We start from the raw sequence: 23164 nt of genomic DNA, 5'->3' as shown, positions 1-23164 counted from the left end.
TGCTCCTTATTAATCACTCTATAGCTGGCACTGCCTAATTTATATGTCCTTCTGGTGCAAACAAGCATTACAATGTAAAGAAAACATAACTTGTGGGTTTGGGATTTTGGTTTGGTTTGATTTTTTTTTTCCTTAATCCATAGAGGATGAACCTGCTTTCATGTTGATGGCAACCTGCTGGAAGCTACACATCTCCGACACAGTACATTGTTGGTAAGTAGTAGGTAGAAAAGGGTTACACATAACCCGTGTACAGGCTGTCATCTGGGTAAGGTTCTGGCTCCCTCCCCTCCTTTTTTTATAAAGTTACAGCTTGGCTTCACGAGCTCAAGGTCACTGAGCTGGCCAGGCTGGTGCAGCGAGGGACTCGCTTGAGCCAGGGGCAGTGGCAAAGTCTGGTCATCATATCTGAATTTTTTAAGCAAGAGTGATACCTTCCTCCCCCTCACCCGGCCTCTAAGAATTACAGCAGGGGATGAGGCTCTTTTAATTGTTTTCTTAATGTCTTTTTTTTTTTTTTTTTTTTTACCCTTAATTACTGTTGTTCTGTTAGAGATAGGAGACTGAGACTAGCACAAAACTGGAAATACAGATTGTTGCTGTCATTGGTAGAAGCTGTGTGGATGTGGCTTCTGTAGACAGGAGACTGAACTACACCACACCTTTAGCACCAAGTTCATCACCTGATTCCTGACAGTGACCCACACTAGAATCTTTGGAGAAAGGGGTAAAAAGAAAAATCCATTATAAAATCTCCAGTTGGGTGCTCTTCAACAGTAACGTGCTGTTTCACACGAATAGTTACTCTCATTAGCAGGTTTTGCAACAGCTAATTTTTACAAAATGTTTTACCAATATGTTTACTGTTGGTTCCACTTCAATTTTGGCCTACAGTAGTGAACTACAGCAGTGACCTGCGCGCTTCTGCAGTGGCTGGAATTGGTCACTAGAGGGTACAGGTGTATTATGGATTTATGGCCCTGTTCTGAATAGCTGGAAATAATACTTGTCTTGGATGTAAGAAATGGCTGAGCTCCTTAAAACTGTTACAAAATGAAAACAAAGCACGGACAAGGAGTTTGCTAATTCCACCAAAATGTTTAATACCATAATAGATTTTCACTGAAGTACAGAGCTAATGTGAATATTTGTACAAAATATGTGGTTAAAAATAGTATTGATTTATAATATATACAGATATGTCACATCTGTGTCAGAAATGCAGACACTTGAATGAAAACATGAGTAATGTTTTTAAATCTACAACAACATACATGAAGTATTTCTGCAGCTACCCACAGTAGGACAACTTGCCAAATCGACACTTAAGGATCCGCCAGTCATTACAGATAGCGTTTCTTTCAGAAGTTTCTGAACAAGAACTCTGCTCTAAAACGGATTTGAAACATTCACCTTCATTAACCGACTAGTGAAGAGAAGACATCCGTGTGACACTAACGTAGACACAACTTTCTCGGACTGGATAAACGACCAGTTACAATAATTTGTTAAAACAAGGGTCATTTTCTGGTGTATAGTAATAGAGAAGTTTAATCCTTGCTGGATGCTCTTGCTCAGGTGAGCGAGGAAGCCCCTAGCTCAACGACAGCAAATGGGCCCTTCTTAATACAGCTCTCACATGGATCTAAATCCTGGAGTGTGTCTTAACATCCTGAATATCTGCGTTTTTCATTAACTTTGAGGCTGCTCACACTTCACAGCTCTCCCAGCCTCGCTCCAGCAAGAATATCACTAACAAATGCCCCCGGTTCTAGGCTTTGTAGCTACTGCATTGGTACACAATCCTATGGTGAAAGAATCCATGGGTGACTCTTACTGTAGCCCCGGAATCTCTGTGTAGAGACTGAACAAATTGACAAAAGGGGAGAGACAAATTAAGGGGTTTTTCAATGCTTTTTGAGCATCTCTGCAGTGGAGGCATTCGGGGCTCCTGCCCTTCCATTGGGAGGGCTGCTGCTCTTCTACCCCTAACAGGGCGGGCTCCCCTCCAAGCCAAAGCTAATGTCCTCGACGCTTCAAACAGGTGTGTGAGAAAGAGCTTTTACACTTCCTCCCTTGTATTTTACCCCTGAATGCCACAGTCTATGTGTATTTTAAAAAAAAAAGCACAGCTCACATTAGAAAAAGTATCTCCTTCTGAGAGGAGCCTAGAATATTTGAAAGATTCTGTACTCCCCCCCAGAAGATGTGCTAGAACAGGAAAAGCAGTGCTTGGTTGGGTTTTTTTGGGGGTGGTTTGGGTTTTTGCTAGCACAGTTATTCAAGAGCATTGCATAAGAATGAGTGTAAGTGAAGGTCTGGGACTTTAATCCACACCTGGTTTTGCTTTCTGGTAAAAGAGAACTAAATATGATTTCTTGGGCAGAGGGGAATCAAAGAAATGCAAAGGTCTTAAATTCATACTAGTGTATGAGATACAGTCATAAGTGGCTAAATGTTTAGTGGTGAAACGTTTACCGCTAAAGAAACAAAAAAATTTAGTAAAGATCCTTTAGAGGAGGCGATCTGAATGTGCTTTAATCAGGATACCCATAATAATCTACTTAAATCCCTTCTCCCATGGAAATCTTCTTCCAGCTCCCCAGATCTGTGACCGGTACTGCCTTCACTTCAAGCAAGCTGTTCCAGTCTAGCTCTAACACCACCAAACCAGCTCCAGACTTTGTCGTCAGGCAGCAAAATGCTGCCCTGCGAGTTGCTGAATCCGTTTTAAGAAGTTGGGCTGATCGTTGGGGAGGGAGTTGGTAACTACAGACCCAATTGCAGAGCTGGAGTCCGCTCTGCACTTTCCAAAACATCTTTTTTTAATCAACATCTCTCTTACTTTGGACAAAAACCCAAGGCTGCACAAGGAAGAGCAATAGCCAGAGTATCTAATGAAGTACGGAGAGCTTTGGCTGTAGGTAACCAAGGCATGGAAGCCTCAGGGCCTTGCTGCAGCTGGGAGAAACACTCTTAACTCAAATTACTCAGAATCGTGCAGGGTTAGGTTGCACGTTATCACTTGCATGCACAAATGCCCAGTATAAATAAATATTGCCTATTTGTCTGTGCAAATTAAGTGCGTACTGAAGTTATGCACATACAGGTAGTCGTGTCCTCAACCAAAGACCAGTTTGAGATCCTCTGGGATGTGTGGCTCCCTGTCATTTACCACTGAAGCCTTGAAGCTTATTTCCAGATGCTGTGTCCAGTGCCAAGCAAGATGGAAGAGCCACACGGCACGTAGGTAATGCCACATTTCAGTCGGATCAGACGAAGAACCTTACTGTAGTTGGGAAAGAACATCTGTGGCCCAACAGTGAAGAATAGATCTCTGGCCTCCTCTAGTGCATTTTACCTCTAGAGTACTCGGAAAGAAGATAACTCCTGCTACTTTTTCTAATCAAAACACAGATGTTAAGGCTTGTCTCTTCAAAAGGAATCAGTGAGCTCCGAGCTTACATTTCCAACAAGACTCCTTAACCGGATCTAATTTTCAGAATCATGAACAATCATCCTTTGAAAAACCAAGTCTTTTATGCCAGGCATCCAGGAAAAAAAAAATTAATTTTTCCGAATGCAGATCTGAGTCATCAAATATAAGAATTTCACAAGACAAATCAGCAAACTCATCTCCTGGTTTCCAGTCCTCTGCAAGATCCAGCACAAATTGACGCAACAGACTACAAACAGTTAGCTTCAATTTTTGTAATAATGTTAATAGAACTTTTTCCCCAGCCTGGATGGCAGCTAGGTGCCACGTTCCTTATTCAAGCACTCACGCCCGCTGTGTTTACCCATCATTGTAAAAGCACAGCAGGAAGCACCTCAGCTGCCAGGGATGTGCCTTTGCTCACCAGGGACTGCGCTCTGTCCTTTCTTGTGTACACCTGGCCAGATCCACAGCAAACCACTGCCAGTTCACATGACCCTTCACAGTGAAACTGCAGCAGTTTAAAATGGAACATGGCATATCCTGCCAATAAGAGGGCTGTTTTTCCTCCCTAATTTCTGTCAAAACAGTTTAGCCTATGTCACACATCGAAGCATTTTTCAGCTCTACCAGTTAAGCGAGCGGTGGTAGATACCGCGCTAGTCAGTTTATTAATATAGTTTAACTCTTTAAATGTTGCTTTTCAAAATGCCAACGCAAGCCAAACACAAAAACATTGTTTGCTGTATTTATTTTTTAAACTAAGCTCTGAATTACACAAGTGTAAAAGTGATTAATTAGCCAATAGCTTTTTAATACTCCTATAAAATATGACTAAATAGAATCTTTCAAAAGTATGTACAATGTAATGGAAACGCTAACATAACCTGTCACAGCGCTCAGACGTACCACTGTAATCAACTCTTGCAAGATGGTTCAGTCCGTCATGCTGTACAAAGAACAGTCTGTCTTTTGTGGAAAGCTTTTTTGCTGTTGAGAATGGGGGGGGGAACAACAAAATAAAACCAACCCACCTCTCCCACCCAACTGAGGATCAAATAAGTAAACAGTTTATCCGTGGGGCACATTTTTCTAATGTAAAGCACTTTAGAATAACAATGTCTGGAGTCTTGTTATGGTTGAGGAAGGGATGCTCTTGCCATATTTTCTTGCTGAAAACAAAGTGTACTTGAGACTGCGCGTGTATGTTAGGAAGGGGAGAGTTTTTACTACCTCATCTTAATTACAAAAATCACAGCCGGAGAAATTCTGTGTTCTTTTCTTCCAAAAGAGCAGATTCCAAAATACCCTTTCTCCATGCATTGTAAATGTTTTCATGCTTTTAACTGTGCTTAGGAAGTCATTAAAATTTCGATTTTGTATCTGAAGAGGTCAGAAAGGACAAGCAGACAGCAGGTAACAGAAACCACAACTGTACTCCCCTGATTTCCATCTTTAATTTCCAAGCAGCAGCAGGAGCAAGGTCCACCCAAGAGAGGCCCCCAGGGCATCGCTGCCAGCCACTCCCACGAGCTCCTGCTTTGGAAAGGAAATGAAAAGAATGTGTCTGTGTCACTGTGCATCAGAAGCTGGAAGGTAACAGAGATTTCATTCTTATTTGTAGTACTGTGACGTGAGTGAGAGAATCTACTTGAGCACTGTGGACACACTTTGAAAAGTGCAAGCCAGAGCTCACATAAGAAAAATCCCCCTGAAGTAGGTAGGGGCTTTGTCTGTGAATTACTGAATTAAACAGGACAGTTACTCTTCCAGATGGTTGGCATTTTTTGAAAGAAACCTCTCTTCTGTGCCAGGCAAGAGCCAGCCTTCAGCTAAATACCAGGTTCTCTTAAAGAGTCACAGGTGCTGTTACTTTTATGATAGAAATATTATTCCATACCTGAAACATCTTTCTATGATGAGCATTATTTTATCACATAAAGGTGACATATAAGCTTTGACCATAGTTAAATGGGCTTTGAGTTTTCAGGTTTGTAGCTGTGGTTCTATTTCTGTGCTTTAACCACCGAGCTACGTCCCACTCCCCCCTGGGTATTACTACGCAGTTGTATAAAGACAAAGAGTAGCCATTGAAGGGGGCCTGTTCTTAAACCTGTCTGAAAATGCACTTTGAAGAAAGAACATTTAAGATCCCAGAATTTAATTTGCAGCATAGTTTTACATCATTTGAGGCCAAAATCCTCAGTTAGGAACCAGGTCTCTCCAAAGTTTGACTAGAGGGATGCAAGGACTAGGTTTGACCTCCAACACTTTTGCGTGTAAAAAAAATCGAGAGTATCAACTTTGATAGGTGGTGATCTCTGATTGCTTACATCAGTTGAGGATGTGGCCAGTAATTTCTTCCATACGGCATATAACAAAAAAAATCTTAGGCATTTAAATCTTACTCTCCCTGTTCATACTGCTCTAAAACCCACGGACCTTAGACGTTCTGTATGTTCTCAAAAAAGACAGCAGTGTTACTCCTGAAATATTGTAGGTGGCCGATGACAGTGTTTTCAACAGGAACATCTGGTTTAGTTCAAGGGCAGAGGGACAATTTATTTATTTTAATCAATTCTAAATGCATCACTGAAAAGAATAATTTAAGCAAAGCCTCTAAGGAGTTAGTTTAAGACAACTTTGCACAGATATCATAAGGCTACTAAAGCCCCATTTTTTGTTCAGTCCCTGCTGTATTTAATGTGCTCCTATTAGCATAACACATGCACGACGATGTCCATAATGCAGTAACAAGTATCACGTTATAGATACATGCTAAGTAAAGCACTACATCCCAACAGGAGCATTCGGGGGCTGTGGTGCTCAGGGAACGAACTACATGAGAATGGTGAGTCCTCATTCTAAGAACCTCCTGACTATGCATATTGAGAATGGCATCTCCTGTCTCCACCCACAAAGCAATGTGCTTTTCTTCCTGGAAGTACTGCAGAGCCAGTGCCCCAGCGAGGGGGACTTGGCTCTGCTGAAGCTTGTCGCCTCACTGCTAATTAAGGGTGGAATGGAGCCCTCCCTCACAAACCGCATCATTAGGTTTTATGACAAAAATCTTGATTACAGAACCTAAGCTGACTTTCCAGATCCTAGAATAAGCTTCCAAGATGTATTTACTTATTTTAACTTGTAAAAGATTTTAAACCGTGGAGTCTTACTGTGCCATTTTATAGTCACTTTTGGGAGTACAGCTGCAGCTAATTAGCTTAAAAATCCCACCATATCTTACACATATGCTCAGTTTTCTGCAATATTAATTTCAGTGGAACTACTCATATGCATAAATTAAGCGCATGCTTAAATATATGCAAAATATGAGCTCAAACGTCTAGAAAATATGTTCTCAAAATGACAAGTACGCATAAAAAAAACCCCATCATGGAAGGTCTGCCAGACAGGGAATCCAGTATCTGTCTGCTGTCAGCCATGATGAAAACACAGAACAATTTTTGTAACCCAGTATACATTGCAAGTGAAAGAAACATGCAGGACAGAGTGAAAAAAGAGGGTTCAATTGCATGCAGTCTAATTTCAAGTGTGTAATTATGGTCCTGTTTTCTTTGGCCTAAAAAAAAAAAAAAAAAAAAAGAGAGAAAAAATAAACCTAACAAAAGAACACCAACTAACCTCTCCTCACCTCCACAAACCCAAACTGCATACAGCTCAAAAAGGGCTTCAAAGCATAGGAAGTGGGGAGGGAAAAGGTCTGCATATCAGAGATGTACGAGTAATTGCTAACAGTTTCAGGGCTATTCACCACACCACTAGGAAAGCTTTCAGCCTGTATCATAACTAGAATAACGGATAGAGCGCAACAAATCCATCTTAAATGAGCAGTTAGCTTCTCTTTCTTCCTCAAACTTAGACAGAAGTACCACTCATACCTTTATGGAAGATAAAATCACCATCCCTATTCATATCCTTTGAGAGAAGGACCGAAAGACACCAGACCCTCCAGCAAGCTGCTGCCTCTCCCCCTCTCACACCCTGACACCATTAAGGACCAGTGTGCTCTACAGCTGTTAGTGGAAGAGGGTGGTTTTCTGCTGATTCTAAAAATGTTGCAAAGAGAGTATTCCTTACAGAAAATTCTAGGGGGTTGAAAAGGCCACCAGGCTGCTAGTAGATCAAAAACAACACACACGCCCCCCACTTAAAACAAAACAAAACAAAACCAAACCAACAAAAAAAAACAGGGAAAAGACTAAGGTCTGCTGGGGAACTGAGGAGGGCAGAGGAGAAGGCTGCTTGAAGGGCACTAGCAAGTATTTTGGGAGTTTGAGTATCAAGCCTGATATCGGCCTAATTGCCCCCCTGAACGATCTCTCTGGTAGTGGTGTTTCAGCATACACATTATAGCTGTGAAAAAAATCCTCAGACTGAAACCCTCCCTTGTTTCTTCAGCCTTGTTTTGTCCTTTCCAGAAAAATCCATTAGTTGGTGTGTGATATGGTTACATATACAAAGATCTTTTTCCTAGCCCTTTTATTACATAGGCTTGATTACTGTGAAGGGATTCCAATGAGTTTAATGTCCTGGTACTCAAAAGGCAATGGCTGCCTTTCAACAAAATAAAGCAAACAAAGAACAGGAGCTGTGCTGGAGGAGAGAAGTGCTGCTTCTGCTGGAGAGGCTCAGTTAGATACGGGAGGTGGCAGACCAGGGCGCCGAGTTTGAATGATTTTTGGCTTTGGAGAATTCTTTGGGTCCTCATCTTCTTCCATGTCACTGTCGCAGACATGCACTACCACACTGGGAGTGGACTCTGTTCCTGCATGCAGCTCGTATTTCTCTCCTGGAAGCAGAGAAAAATGGTTAGATCAAAAGACAACAGTTGGAGTAGAAGCACAGGCCATGGCACTCTTGGACCGCTGAATCCTCCTGCACCTGGACAGGGCAGATGAGTGTGTGTTGCTCCCAAATACAGGGGAGGGCAAGCATGGCTAGACTGTACCCCCTGCCACAACAGATTCTGGGGATCCTGCCCCTGGGGGGCAGTGATCACTGGTCTGTAAGGCATAATGAAATACCCTGCTGTCTATAATGGTGTTTTTGCACCACTATTAGTGACGTGAAAAAAAAAAAAAAGCACAAATTGGAGAGAGAACACAGAAGTTCATGGTTAAGAAGAGGGACTGGAATCCAACCTATCAAACGATTGGTCTGAAGTCATGTCACAGCCGCTGGGTTGGGGCTGTTCCTTGTTGTCATTTTCTTTCAGTCTAGCATGGCTCCAGTCCCATTTAAAGTCCACTAGATTCTGCGACTTGTTGCCTCCAGACAGACATCAACACGTGGTCCAATTGCTCCAGAAATAAAAAAAATACAGGTATCTGCTCCAGATGGATTTTGAGAATCAAAGCTCCTTAGCTGGGGCTGTAACAAGTTGTGTCTCTACAGGCGAGATTACAGAGTACAGTCTATAAATGCTCACTAGCAGGCTAAACGCTTAAACAGTGTATTAGATTTTCTAACTGTGTACATTCCTTATTTAAGTCTCCACCCAGTACTCCTGCAAGGAAGATGAATATGGTTTAGGTCGTTTCCTGCAAGGGTCCACAAGCAAACAAAGGAAAATAGGGATCAGACATAGGACTTTCAGTCCTGCAGCATCTACTCTGCTGGCACTTCATGTGTGCCATGGATTATACACAGGATGTAAGTAGGTATTGGCTATTAAATTGCAAGGAATTAGAGACAGTAAAGAAAAAAAAAAGTCCCAACAGTCCCAATTTCTGACAGGATGACTTGGTCTTTCAGAAGTGAGACGCCCTTTAGCAGCACTAAAAACTCAAAACCATTCCAGATAATGCGCTGCCCCCCTTTGGAGTATTTGTCATCACTCTCATCTCCAAGAATCACAGAATCATCTAGGTTGGAAAAGACCTGTAACCCCACAAAGCCAAACCATTCCCCTAACCCTGCCATCCCACCACTAACCCATATCCCTAAGCACCTCATCTGCCCAGCTTTTAAATACCTCTAGGAATGGGGACTCCACCACTTCCCTGAGCAGCCTGTTCCAGTGTGTGACAACCCTTTTGGTGAAGAAATTTTCCCTAATGTCCAACCTAAACCTCCCCTGGCACAACTTGAGGCCATTCCCCCTCGTCCTATCGCCTGTTACCAGGGAGAAGAGGCTGACCCCCACCTCACTACAGCCTCCTGTCAGGCAGTTGTAGAAGGCAATAAGGTTTCCCCTCAGCCTCCTCTTCTCCAGGCTGAACACCCCCAGGTCCCTCAGCGCTCCTCATAAGACTTGTGCTCCAGATCCCTCACCAGCTTCATTGCTCTCTTCTGAACATGTTCCAACAACGCAACGTCTTTCCTGTAGTGAGGGGCCCACAAGCCGCAGTTAAATTGAAATAGGCTTACAGTGAGCACACACATACCTGGCAGCTTGGATTTTTTTTTTCATAGGACTGCTCCAAAACCACTGCATATTGCCTGCAAAACATTCTGAGGTGATGAAGGCGAGGTCCCAATATACCGAGCTGACCTGTATTTGTGGTGCAGCAGCTCCTGAGTGCCCGCAGCACAGGCAGAACCTGGCAGTGCTGGGTGTTGTACGATGACAGTGAAATGGCAGTCCCTACCTCAAAGCACCTGTGGTTTGCTCGTGTTACTAATTTGGATATTTATTTATCAACAACTTTATGGCAGAGTATTTCCTGTGAGGAGGGGGTTGCAGGTTTGGCCCTGCTCTAGCACACGCAGCTCTGGGACTGTCATCGCATGCTATTTGTGCTGACAAATTCTTGGTCCAGAGAAAACCGGGTGGCTTAGAACTAGAGGACATGCTGCATTTTTGCCTAAAAAAATAGGAGGCAACTAGTGAATAATAGCTATAAGTCAGGCATCTTGCTGTGAGAAATATTTTACTGCTGTGATACCATTAATGTTGACATTTAACTGCTCTATTTTTGGCAACCTTTCCTCCGAACCCAAATTGAGCAAAGCATTACAGGTCTTGCTGATAGGCTAAAATATAAAAAGAGAAATAGCTTGGTTGTGCTGCATTGAGAAATTATATGGTTTTTCTTTGCCTATTTTCCCTGCGGGCTTCAGCTAATGTCTCGGCTACGGGCTGACGTCAATGCTGCCAACCAGCACTGAAGGCTACATTGGTCACTGTCAGCTACAAGCAGCTCTGCAGTGCTGTGCACGCACAGCGCTGGGCCCTTTCCTCGTACACCAGCACCATGAAGTAAATCAGATTCACTGCCCTCTTAAAAGGTAATAATCCCAGTTCAAATGCCACGTTCTTTTACTGCTCAAATCCTTCCCAGAAGGACTCTTTCCGCTGAAAAAGAACAGTGGAAATAAGTACAGACACAAGGAAAAATATTCAGATGCCTCTGGCACAAGTAACTGCAACAGCAATTAATGTCACTTTGCAAATCAAAATGCGATGCACTCATAAATTAGGTTTTTAAGGCATACAGTTATTTCTGAGCATAAACGAGCTGCAGACTCAGTTCTGTACTCATGATTATTCATGCCTGCAGAACCCTGGCTCAAACTGCAGAAAACCTTTTTATGGCTGAGCTAGGAACAGGACAACAGTAACGACAGGACTTTTATACAGCTGTATCTTGTTCCTAAATGTAACTGTTGTTTGCAGAAAAATACTAAGGTAATAAGGATAAAATAAAAATCATAGAATCATAGAATGTTTTGGGTTGGAAGGGACCCCTAGAGGTCATCTAGTCCAACCCCCCTGCAGGGAGCAGGGACACCTTTAACCAGATCAGGTTGCTCAGAGCTCCATCCAACCTGGCCTTGAATGTTCCCAGGGATGGGGCCTCCACTACCTCTCTGGGCAACTTTGTCCAGTGTTTCACTGCCCTCATTGTAAAGAATTTCTTCCTTATATCTAGTCTAAACCTACCCTGTCTTAGTTTAAAACCATTACCCCTTGTCCTGTCACAGCTGGCCCTACTAAAAAGATTTTCCCCATCTTTCCTATAGGCCCCCTTTAGGTACTGAAAGGCCGCAGTCAGGTCTCCCCGCAGCCTTCTCCTCTCCAGGCTGAACAAGCCCAACTCTCTCAGCCTGTCCTCACAGGAGAGGGGCTCCAGCCCCCAGATCATTTTTGTGGCCCTCCTCTGGACCCGCTCCAACAGTTCCATGTCCTTCTTGTGCTGAGGGCTCCAGAGCTGGACGCAGTACTCTACGTGAGGTCTCTCTACCAGTGCATGATCACTGCAGCCCAGGCTGCCTCCGATCTTGACGTCTCCAACGAGCTTTCCAATGGATATAGCCAGATTACCTCTTCCCTTCTCCTTTGTTCTATGGTGTTTTTTTTTTCCTCTTAAACAACACCTCCAGCTAAATCCACAGCAGCTCAGCTAGTGGAGTAATGGTTGAATCACTGCAATCGCGTTATGTTTACAAGACATAGGTAGCCCCAAGCTGAGAGCAGCAAGTTGAGTTAGCAGAGTTAAAACTCACAGCTCCTGTAGTTAATAGATCACTGAAGCACGTGTCCAGGTGTCTCATCAGCTATCTCTGATGCTGCCTCCTCCGTGCTCTCAGGCCCTACACTGCCCCACCACTCCTGCTTCTCCCGCTTGCCCGTGGAACTCTCGCAGGTTAAGCCAAAGGACTCCTGGGGAGAGGTGTCTTTCTCCTCCAGCAGTCTTTGGGCTATCTCTATCCCTTATTATTAAGTTGTTTAAATATTCATGTAAGCTGAGGTAACAATGGAAATTCACACAAGTTTACTCAGAAAAATATCACAAAATTTATCAAATGTGCTCGAACATCTAAACTCTGCCTTCAGGATATAACACAGGGAAGAATTAAGCTGCGGCACCTCCACCATACCGATTTGTCAGAAAACATTCCTAACAACCGCCTGAAAACAGCAGCCATGTTCCTTTATTCATTTGCTTTGCATAAGAAAAAAAATAGGCATTTGAAGTTCTACCATTCAGCAATGGCCTAGCTGCTTTTATGTCACTTGGCACTGCCTTCTGTGATGCAAGAAGGATGACCACAAGAACAGCACAAAAGCAACTTACGATATTTCAGAATTTAAAAAAACAGCATGTGATTTTCTGTCCCTTTATGAATCAGTGCTATGACCTTTTATTGACGGTGCATCCCTTGAATAAGCATCTCTTTGTCCAGCACCAAGAGATGGTGCATCTCTTTGTCCAGCAAAGAGTAAGTTCATATACTTAATTAATAATGAAGAAACGGTGTGATACCATGCAGCTACCTCATCCCTGATAATAATCAAAGGTTAATGGGTTCAGAGCTGTCCACTCCATGTTAAACATGTCATTAGCATCATAAAAATACCTCCCATTTATGGTCCCGTCCTCCAAGTGCTTTACAAATAATGTGGTGTAAACAGTGAGTGGTCCTTTGTACGGGTGCATGTTTGTGTTGGAAGAGAGACAACAACCCATCCCGTACGATACCTCTGCTGCAGGGATCTGCACATGCAAAATGGAGGAGTTGCTCTCTGGAAGCTCATTACTGATGTTGCACGAGAAGGGGGCTGTCCTCTCCTGGCCAGCAGAAAAAGGCAGAGGGAAAGCTTTCTACACCCAGCAGCTCTGCGTACCCTGCCCCTGGCAAGGGGAGGGAAGGGCAGAAGCAGCCACAGAACAGAGGGGAAGAGGAGGACAGAGATGGAAAATTTTATCTATCACCCATCTGGCTGCCCCTCCACCCCCTTTTAATCCTCTCTGGAAGTCATATCAGGTATTTAGTATTTCCTTTGAATCGGTGAAAACAAACATGAGAGTTTGAAAACACCTGGGCACATAAAACTTGCAGTGCGAGACGTGGTTTGAAATCCCCCTGTGTGGCATTTACTGGGCAGGGTCCTGCTCTTCCCCATTTTCCCCTTCCCTGTGCCAGGGTGAGCCAAAGCCAGGGCAGAGCAGGGGCAGGAGCTACACATCCCCCTCAAGAAGCCCAGCTAGAGCGTGGCAGGAACAGCTACATCTTAATTGTTCAGAGGCAGAAATGACACCCTGACCCAAGCCCTCCTCTGACCGCTCATCAGTCGCAGACCCAGCAGCCAAGTGGCACAGGCTGCTGCAGGGGCTCCTTTGTGCCCCAAGAGGTGCCACTGTGGACCCAAGAGCCATTGTGTAACACTTCAGAATGGTGCTTTCACAACATGAAAAATGTATTTTACATGACCTGGAGTGTAGCCTGAGGGCGTTTAGGAGGTGCAAAGCCTGCTGGAATGCTGATGAAGGATTGAGAAATGTGGAGACAACTGAAACTGGTATAAATTTGTCTATATGGGCTACTGGAGATGGTGCCCAGCCTGCACTGGTTTTCAAATAGTGCCTGAAATTGTGGAGGCGAGCATTAACTGGTAGAGGGCAAAATCACACTGGAGAGCACATGGAGCAGTTAAGTGCTCAGGACCCTGACCAGGGTATTACATCAATCAACCAGAAACTTAATTAAACATGCTGTGGTCTTCCCAGAGAAGTAAATGCACCCTTACTGATCTCAATTTAATGTCGAAGGACCAAAAGCCAGCTTCCTTTTTTGTACAAGAAAAAGAAATTCTTCCATTAGACCTCCAAGATGCCAGTCATTGCTGCAGCCACAAGGCTGCAAAAAAACCCCAAAACACCAAAACCAAACCCCAAAACAAAAAGACCCAAAAAAACCAAAACCAAAAAAAACCCCACAAAAAACCTGTCCCAAAACTGAGCTTGGAAACAGACAACACACAGCAAATCTGTTAACTAGCTTCCAGCCTATGCATTTTACTCTGGAGCAAAATGCTCTGTGCCTAGGGACAGTTTTAGTCTCTAATTTTGTGGCTGTGATGATTATGGCAGTGTACTGTGAAAGGAGATGACGTGCGTTCGTGGAATGGGAAAGTAGCGTGGGTATGCGTCCAAGTGGTGTATCTCACATTCCCAGCGAAGTAGGTCAGTAAAACTCATTCCGTACCGAGGACATACAAAGAAACTGTTCATTATTTACACACTCAAATGAGTTTTCCTGGTCCTCAGATATTCATCTTACCAAATCAGTGTATGTAATATAGCAAAGACTCCTCACAAGTCGGAGATGTAGAAGTCAGGCTCTAACATTCAGAGTTCTGTAAACAACTGTGCCAGTGAGTATTTTTTGATAGCTGCTAAGCCATAGTTACATTTTTTAATTGTGTTTTTTTAAATTAAAAGACCCCTAACTTAGCTGAGCTAACAGTGTTACGTGATGTACAGCAGTATGTTTTTCTGATGTGATACTGAGAAATGAGTTGTGGTGGGATTTGTTTTTCAATGAAATTCTAAACATAGTAAATGCACAACTGAGAACTGCAACACTATTTTAAAACCGCCACTGCAGTTAACTAAAATTGATCTCTCTAACACGTGCTAAAAATAGAAAGAAGAGAGCACACAATGACTTTTCATATTGCTCCCTGCAGGCTCCTTAAATACGGGTGAATATGACCTTCACGCAAAGCTGTCCCAGAGTGTGGGACAATGAGTGATATTTCACATTCCACTGCTCTAGAACAGGAATTGATTTATTACCCAGCTAGCTAGGGAATTTGTTTACATGTTTCCATTTATAACGCTGCTGCATCAAAGGAAAAAAAGAAAAAAAAAATTTTTTTGTTTTTCTTTTATTCAGCAGTTTAGAAGCAAAGCATCAATTCTGGAAATAATAATATGCAATATAGTACGAAGTGTTACACCAGACAGCCCTTAGGAATTTCTGATGTTCTCCTGATACACATTTCCCCCCCTGTGAGAGATCCCATGTGAAAAAGACATGAGATGGTCCTGCAAACCTTACAAATCATGGAAAATCTCTTCCTGCACTCCACGCATTTCAGCCTTGGGTTACTCTGGTGCAGTTACACCAAAGTCCCAGTGGTAAGATGTCTGCAATAGGAAGCTAGTCTCAGAACAAGAAAGCGGCATTTTCAGTACAGCTGGGAAGAAAAAAAATTCTCTCATCCCACAAGAATTTCGAAAATAAACTGATAAATTTTCAGGAACTCAACCCCCAATTGTTATTAGGTTGGATTGGAAGTGTTTTATTTCAATATGAAAATAATTTAACAAGCTATTTTTTCTTATGGTTTACAAATGTAAATTAGATTTAATTTCTAAGTGATACTGCTCAGATGTGAAACCGGAACCTTTTCCATTGTGAAAATTTGAAAAGAGGATGATTTAACAGCTGTGAAAGCAAGCTATTTGAAAAGATGACTTAATTAAATAAAAAGTAATCCTCTCCTATGAAGAGTTTTGGTTTCATCAGATGAGCATTTTCTAAAGGAAAGCATTTTTCTGAAAATCCCAGCTAGCTTCAATTCCTGGCATTAGCTGAAGATGGGAAGACAGAAGAAAGTCTATCTGCATTATCCACTGACATCTTCCTTATTTTGATAGAGGCTGCAACTTAGCCCACTCCTTCTGCATACAGTTTTCAACAGAAAACGGGCAGTCCCAACAGAACAATCTTGCCAGGATTGGGGAATGGTAGCTCCCTCTTGACAAACTTGTTCATGTGAGACATTCTCCACTCCGGCGGAGATGCAGCGCTGCCTGCACGTTTTGATGAGGTCTTCTGCATCTTGGAAAGCAGGACGGAGCAGATGTGACTTAAAGCAAAAGCTCCTCAAGTTCATGGACAAGCATTTGTCTGGTCTCCACATAAACCATCAGCTGTCTCACGTAAGCCCAAACCCAAGCACAATAAATTACATAAACAAGCTCTGATCTGCTATTCTATCAAACAGCACTCAGGAGCCGCAGAGAAGATAGAACTCTGTACATACATATGGTAAAACTCATTCTCACGCAAAGACTTTGTCGTGGTTTAACCCCGGCTGGCAACTAAGCACCACACAGCCGCTCGCTCTGGACCAGGACAGACTTAAGCATCAACTTAAATCCAAAGCTTTAATGCAACCACCTACAGGCTTTACCCAACTTCCTCCACAGTTATTCTCTATCCTGCTATTTCTTGTCTGCTTTTTCTGACATGTTTTCACACAAGGACCACAAGCTTACCTGGTCCTAGCTTAGAGACTGCGTAAAGGAGGTCGTAGTTGATGACGGGTGTTGCATCATCTATCGGCTGCCACCCTACAGGTGGGGAGGCTGGAGGCGAGATGAGAAACTGTTTTGCAGGCTGAGGTGGTGCCAAATGAAGCTTGTCTCCATCTGTCTCAGAGGTCTGAATCTTTAAAACATAACAAACGCGTTGTTTAGTATAGGATGGGCAAATGGAATGATTACTCAAATCATACACTTGTAATACCAAATGCCACCCAGGCAGGGTTTCAGCGTCAGTCTCGGCAGAGAAGGCCTGGAGATGAATTTCATCTCAACCTTACAGATGGTTCCTCTACTGTAAATACACTGTAGGGGGCTGTTAAATGAGCAAAGCTACAACATTTGTGCCTATTGTATATCTTCTCTGAGGATAAATGCAAAGCTTTGGTATCCACAGCTGCTAGTTCAGAGATCTTCAGAGGCTGAAGAGGTATTGTGATCTCCTGGCCTAAATGCCTCAGTAAAAACAATGAGGCAAGAAGCCAGTAACTCCTGCACCAAGGCCTTATCCATAACTTCAGAAAGGTTTCTGAAGATTTGATTTCTTTAGCTTAAGTGATAAAAGGAATCTATCCCGTTCCTTAGTCGTTTGCAACTAATTGTTCTCATTTTATTTCCATTTAAATTATCTAGTTTAATTCCTGCTTTTTTTCTGGTATATTAAAGAAGTCTCAACATAACTGAACTCTGCTGCACCCATACCTAAGCAAGTTTACAGCCAGCTCAGGCCCAGAAGCAGTAAACTGCATTTGCATGACAAACAAGCCTGCTGTACCACAGTGGGCTTTGCAAAGAGCCAGTTGGGTCTCTCAATTCCATGTTCCCCAGAACTTCTAGTTCTGGAAGTGCTTATTCAGTCTGGCTTGGGTCCATATAAACAAACATTGCTCCAGACACTGCTGCTTCCACATACTCATTCCCTGGACACAACTAATAAGCTCTTTCAAGACTGCATGTACTGGAGAGCAGAGTGCAGATACCTGAATGGCTTTGCAGGAAAGCAGCTTAGATATGGAGACTAATCAGTATTACGCACATTTTTCTTGCGTTATCCCAAGTTTCCTGTTAACCTTTCGATTGCGCAGTTCGAGTGAAATGATTCTCAGATCTGCTCAACAGCAGATTTTGAAGCCTTTCAGAAAAAAAAAAAAAAATCACAGCCAGATCTAGGAGATTAAGTCATATGAAATGGGACTGAGGTAGATTGTCAACACCTAAATCCCACTGTGAGATCTTCTGAACTCATGTAACCCGTTAAACATACTCATTTTTTCACAACTGTAGTTTCCCATCTTCCTGAGGTTCTGCTTCTGCCTAGGCTCAAAATGGCTCCTATTCTGACCAGGCTGTAGAGGCTCAAAATTTCACTGCCTCTTAGGTTTGATCAGTATCTTCAAATGAGCCCACCCTTAACCTGAGACTTCTGAAGGACCAGTCTGGCAGCTCAAAGCACGCTTACATTGCTTGTAAGCGCCAGTGAGTATCCCACAAGCCACAGTGGCCACAGCAACTTATTAAAGTACCTTCAGAAAAGGAGGTGGTGGCCAGGTTCTCAACCTCCCTCACCTTCCTATATCCTGGCTGGGGCCTAGGACTCACCCAGGCTGTGGGACATCTGGGTTCTCTCACCCTTGGCCAAGAAGAATTAAAACCCCCACCCGACTCTTCCAAAAGATGGATATAATCCCCTATGCCCCTAGGCTGGGGGAATTCTTCTCACCTACCTTCTCCCTGTTACTTGAACTTACTGAATTCCTTTTAGAAAATTCACACATGTATTCAGTAAGGAGAAAAAAAAAAAAAGGCAGGAGGAAGTCTGACTGTGGCTCAGGGTTGCAGTCAAATAACTAATTCAACCCTACTTTTTTAATGAACTTAAGATACTTTACATTACCGCTTTTTTAATGCTTAGTTTAGAGAGTTAACCCTCAGAAAATAACGAATGTTGTAAATCAGTTCTAGGCTATGCAAATTCCACGTGTTCAATAAGCAACTTGGGTCCTAAGTGGTCCTTTAAATTTACTGAAGATCCATGGGGCAAGATCCAGGCAACATTAGGACGTCCAAGTAATCTTTTAGCAGAGAGACTGGGCATGGTAGAAACATTTATTACTTCTACTCAGTGCTACTGCGCAATATTTCTGTGAAAGCTATGCACTAACATAGAAGTAGATACTAGATTTCATTACCTGTGCAAAATACAACTTTAACTTCTTCCCTCTGAACTGTGTTTCATGCAGCTCTATTCTGGCACGAGCAGCTGATTTGGGACTACTAAAATTTATCCGCACACGCCTGAAGCTTTTAAACAGCTGGAATGTCACACAGTCATCATAGGCACGGAACAAGCCTTCAAATTTGTCCTGCAAATGAAAAAGAAATAATGCTGAAGATTAACTTTGTGCTCTGTCACATCAGCCTGTGTCAAAGGATAATCTGAAACTGGACGACAACTGTTTAACCAGGAGGTTTCAGCCTGTGGCCTTTGGGTGTGGGTATCCATAGACTAGCGAAGGCTCTGTGAAAAGAAACAAAGGAAAGCACGGGTCTGGAAGTCCTGAACTCTGCAAAACGTTTGGAGAAGGAGTCTTCAAACTGAGAACCCAGCAGCTACTGAACTTCTTGTAAAAGCTGAGCAACACTGCGGCAATGGCTTACGAAATGAAGCTGAAAAGGGCATATGACTGAAAATACCAGGCAACTGTGGTCTCAGCTGCACAAAAGCAAACATTGTGCTGAGTTACAGTGGAGTCAGCGAAGTCAGGCCCACTGTAACAGAGGGTGACATTCACATCAACACCACAGGGCCATTTTGTACCGCGTGTTACGTTTTTCTGGATGTTTTGCCATTTAAATACTTAGCACAGATATACACTCATTCCTTGAGAGTTCCCGTAGCAGTAGGGAACAAATTAGATAACTGAAAACAGTGACCTGTCCCAAAGACAAATTTCAAGCTTAAAAATGTTTAGCTGTAGAATTCCATGTTCAAAAGCACATGACACAATATATGGATATTTTAACATTGTAAAAGAAAGTTCTGAAGTGTACCATGTCTATGGACCTAGAGATCAACAGAAATTCAAGGTGCGTTCAGCCGTGGAGGATCAGGTTCTCTGCACACACAGAGGACCGGTTCCACAAATAAAACCAAAGGCCTTAAATCAATTCTGACGTGCTTGCACAGGTCTTTTCATTCACACAAGCATAGATTCATAAAGCGTTAAGACTGAAGGGAGCAGTTATCATTTAGGTCTAGCCTTTGGGTTCGTTCAGATTTTAGACTGCCATCTCACGAGTCTCACGTGCAGTCCTAGCATTCTGACTACTGCAACCAAGACTTGAAGTCTTTAAAAGACGGTGAATCAGCCAGAGCAAAGCCCCCTTTTTTAGGAGTTCTTTATCCTGAAAAAACAGCGTTTGAGACTACTTGCCACACCATTCCATACACTGAGGGCTATTACGTCAGGTGCTCGTATAATTACAATAACCTGACGTTTTCTTTGATATATCTGCAAGTAAGCATGTTTTAACATGTTTTAAAATATAACTTCCCATCCAGGAAAACAATTTCTTATCCCTTAGAATGGATAACTGGTAGAGGCTGCAGACGATGAATTAGAAAATACAATTTATGTAATCTCATCAATACTTCAGTTCTTACAAGCAAGACACAGAATCCAGAACTTCCTAGAAAAATGTATCCTGAGGCACAGTGAAGGTGCATCAGGGAGCACTAATAGCACCGTGGGAGCGCCTCCTGTCTGGATGATACATTTGTTAAAGAGTTAACTAGGAAAACAGACCGGTTTCGTGGCAAGGAGTATGAAACACTAACGTGCATGTACCAGATCTCCTTTCATTCACTGCCAACTCTGTGGTCTTCTTCCCCAGAGCTGATATTCCATCTCTGGCACCCTTTCAAAGGAACCTCCCTGTGGTCTATTAAGCTTTCATGATTTTCATTTCATTTCGCCTGACCTCACTCACCTCTTCCTCTCACCACAGGAGATACTTTGGAGGAGGGGAAATAAAAAAAGAAAAAGGAAAAAAAAAAAAAAAAAAAAAAAGAGGAGAGAGCTCAGTGGTTTGGTTGAGGGTGAATAAATAATCCCACAGGCAGCATGAGGTTGATAGGTTTGTACAAGCAGGTCTAGACATACCACCTAATGTTTAAATTGTCAACATTTCACACCTGAGTTATGTTTTTTAACTGCTTTGCTTACAATTTTGCAAAATCCCATTTTCCTGAGTAGAAGTCTACATCCAGTGACATTTGTATAAAGGTCAACCAAAAGCAGCAGCCATCTCAGTCCTGTCCTGCTTGGAATTTTGATGCTGCGACCTTCACCATGACCAGGGGAAGGGATGGGGAGAGAGAAAAAGGGACAGGGGACCAGCGGATGTATAAAGTAGCACTTAGGCAGTGTTCAGAGACGTGCAATACTGTGTATAATCTAAATAACAGATAACAGTTTTAATAACTAATTAAAGCTTATGTTTTTATGCTACCTGTATTAGCTATTTCAGACTTCTTCAGTACTTTTTCTAAAAAGCGCCTTGAAGTAAACAAACTTAAATACATATATATGAGTAATATCAAGGTATTTATATATTTTTTTTATATATATACAAATATATAAGATGGTCAAAGTATTATAACAGAAGTCATATAAGCTAAAAATAAGCAGCAAGGTGAACATTTTCTAGTCCCCTGTAGTAGCTCTCGGTTTTGCCACAATGAAATAATTCATCATATAAAATAAGATATTTCACCAACCGTGGAAGAAGCCACGCATGGACTTGTCTGGACACTGGGAAGTATCTGTTACAACTATTTATTAGGAAACAGATTCTCCCTGTATTGACATAGTATTTATTTTCTTGCACAGGCCAGCCCCATGCACTTGCCCTCTCTGTGCACAGCACACGTGACAACGTGGAACCCGGAGCTTGGTTAGGGCCACGAGGCAAAAGAAGGGAGTTTGGGATTTCAAACATGGGTCCCAGAGCAGCGAGCACAAGGAATGTGCTGGGCAGGCTTCTGGACAATGCTGAGATGCGCTCTCGTTAGGCACCAAAAGGGCCAGATGGGGGTGTCTCTAAATAAAGCTGATGAAGTACTGGACGCCAAATGCAATACTGGGAGAACGTTAAAGCGCTATGGACTTTGTTCTGCTTGCTTTTCAACTTGATACTGGCGCAGCTTTAGAGATCCAGCTTTGACTAACACTCTTAAAAATGCCAGGGGGAGGAGGGAAATCGAGCCCTCTACTATTTGATATTAATACAGGGCAGTCTGTCCACACTGGGGACACACCTACTGCACCAATTGAAATGGCATTTTTCTACATTTTCAGCTGATAATAATAATGACCTCAGCAGAGGCCATTAATCATCAACTGCAGTTAATGGCCCTCAGCTGCATCTCAAGCCATCCCAACTCCTCCCAGCTTGGTATTAATTCCCAGGAAATGCCTTATGCCTTAATTGCTATTGCCTGTGACTTCTAATATCTGCTGAATGCACTTATCTGGATAAAAGTCTTTCAGCGTCATTCCAATCTGTAAGAAAACGTATCATATACATTTTGAAGACCTAAGCAAATTCTCTCCCTTTCAAGTTTTGTGGATAAATTATTCAAGATTCATAATCCTCTCAATTCGGGACTTTTAAAGCACATTTAGGATTCAGTATTAAGATGCTTTTTAAAAGTCTTTAAACTTTCAGAATACTTTGAAAACTACTGAAAAAAAAAAAAACCAATAGAACATCCAAAGTTAAGCAGCAGTGTCGCTACTCTTAAAAAGTCAAAATGCAGGAAGTCACGAGTGATGCATTTATTTCTGGGATTTTGGCATATTCTTCATCCATCCCAAGCACATCTCCGAGACACCCAATTAATGCTCTGGCAAATGTGAGTTGCCTTCGTTTGACCAACACTGCAGAGCTTCCCTTCTTGCTTCTCCCTCGTGGGCTCCGTGCCCTCTCTCCATCTCGCTGCTCCTCTGCCCAGCACTGGGCACCTTTCCCCAGTTCTTTCCTGTCACCTCACGTCAGCTCCCATCACCCATCATTCACCACCTCTAGCAGTTTCTAGTGTTTTGGTTTTTTTTTTAATTAACAAAATTAGCACAAAGTAGGAACATGCTAATTAAGGCTGCTGATTACTCAAGCTTGATTGTTATCATTTACGACAGCACACAAAGAGGACAAACAGAGCGCCATCCAAGGAAGAAGTGAGCACTGCAGTAACAGACACAAGCTAAAAGCCTCAGAGCACAGGGGCAAAGCTACACACTCCTGGACTGAAAACTATTTCTACTACTAAATGGGAGCTCACCTGGGAACCAAAATCCTGCAAGTCACACGATAAAAGTCATCAGTGAAATGCAGCCGTAAGGACGCAAACAAAATACTGGATGTACCCGGAAAAGTATTTCCAGTAAAGCAAGGAATGTATTAACAACGTTATACTGAGCACTATTACACCTCATTAAAAATGCAGGTTTTGTTGCCTGTATCCCAGATAGATTAAGCCAAACAGATTCAGATAAAGGCTACAGGGAATGAACAACTTTTTTTTTTTTTTTTTTTTTTTTTTTTTTTTTATTTTTTGGGTTGGAAGGGGCCCCTTGGGGTCTTC

At 42.7% G+C, this 23164-nt stretch overlaps 1 protein-coding gene across 2 annotated transcripts in view; it reads right to left on the bottom strand.

The window, feature by feature from the left end:
- Positions 1 to 8085: 8085 nt before the first annotated feature.
- The window catches only part of RCAN2 (regulator of calcineurin 2), an 81980-nt gene continuing 66901 nt past the window's right edge, over positions 8086 to 23164 (bottom strand). For both annotated transcript variants that reach the window (XM_009639618.1, XM_009639619.1), the window contains exons 2-4: positions 18708 to 18881; positions 16474 to 16645; positions 8086 to 8246 (exon numbers count right to left, since the gene is read on the bottom strand). In XM_009639618.1, coding sequence (XP_009637913.1) covers positions 8086 to 8246; positions 16474 to 16645; positions 18708 to 18881 — 507 coding nt within the window. The remainder of the gene's footprint in view (positions 8247 to 16473; positions 16646 to 18707; positions 18882 to 23164) is intronic.

The sequence above is a fragment of the Egretta garzetta genome, unplaced genomic scaffold (assembly GCF_000687185.1).
Source record: "Egretta garzetta isolate BGI_Z169 unplaced genomic scaffold, ASM68718v1 scaffold235, whole genome shotgun sequence".
NCBI classification, from domain to species: Eukaryota; Metazoa; Chordata; class Aves; order Pelecaniformes; family Ardeidae; genus Egretta; species Egretta garzetta.
The sequence above is the reverse complement of the archived record's forward strand: the minus strand, read 5'-3'. Positions and strand labels throughout refer to the sequence as shown.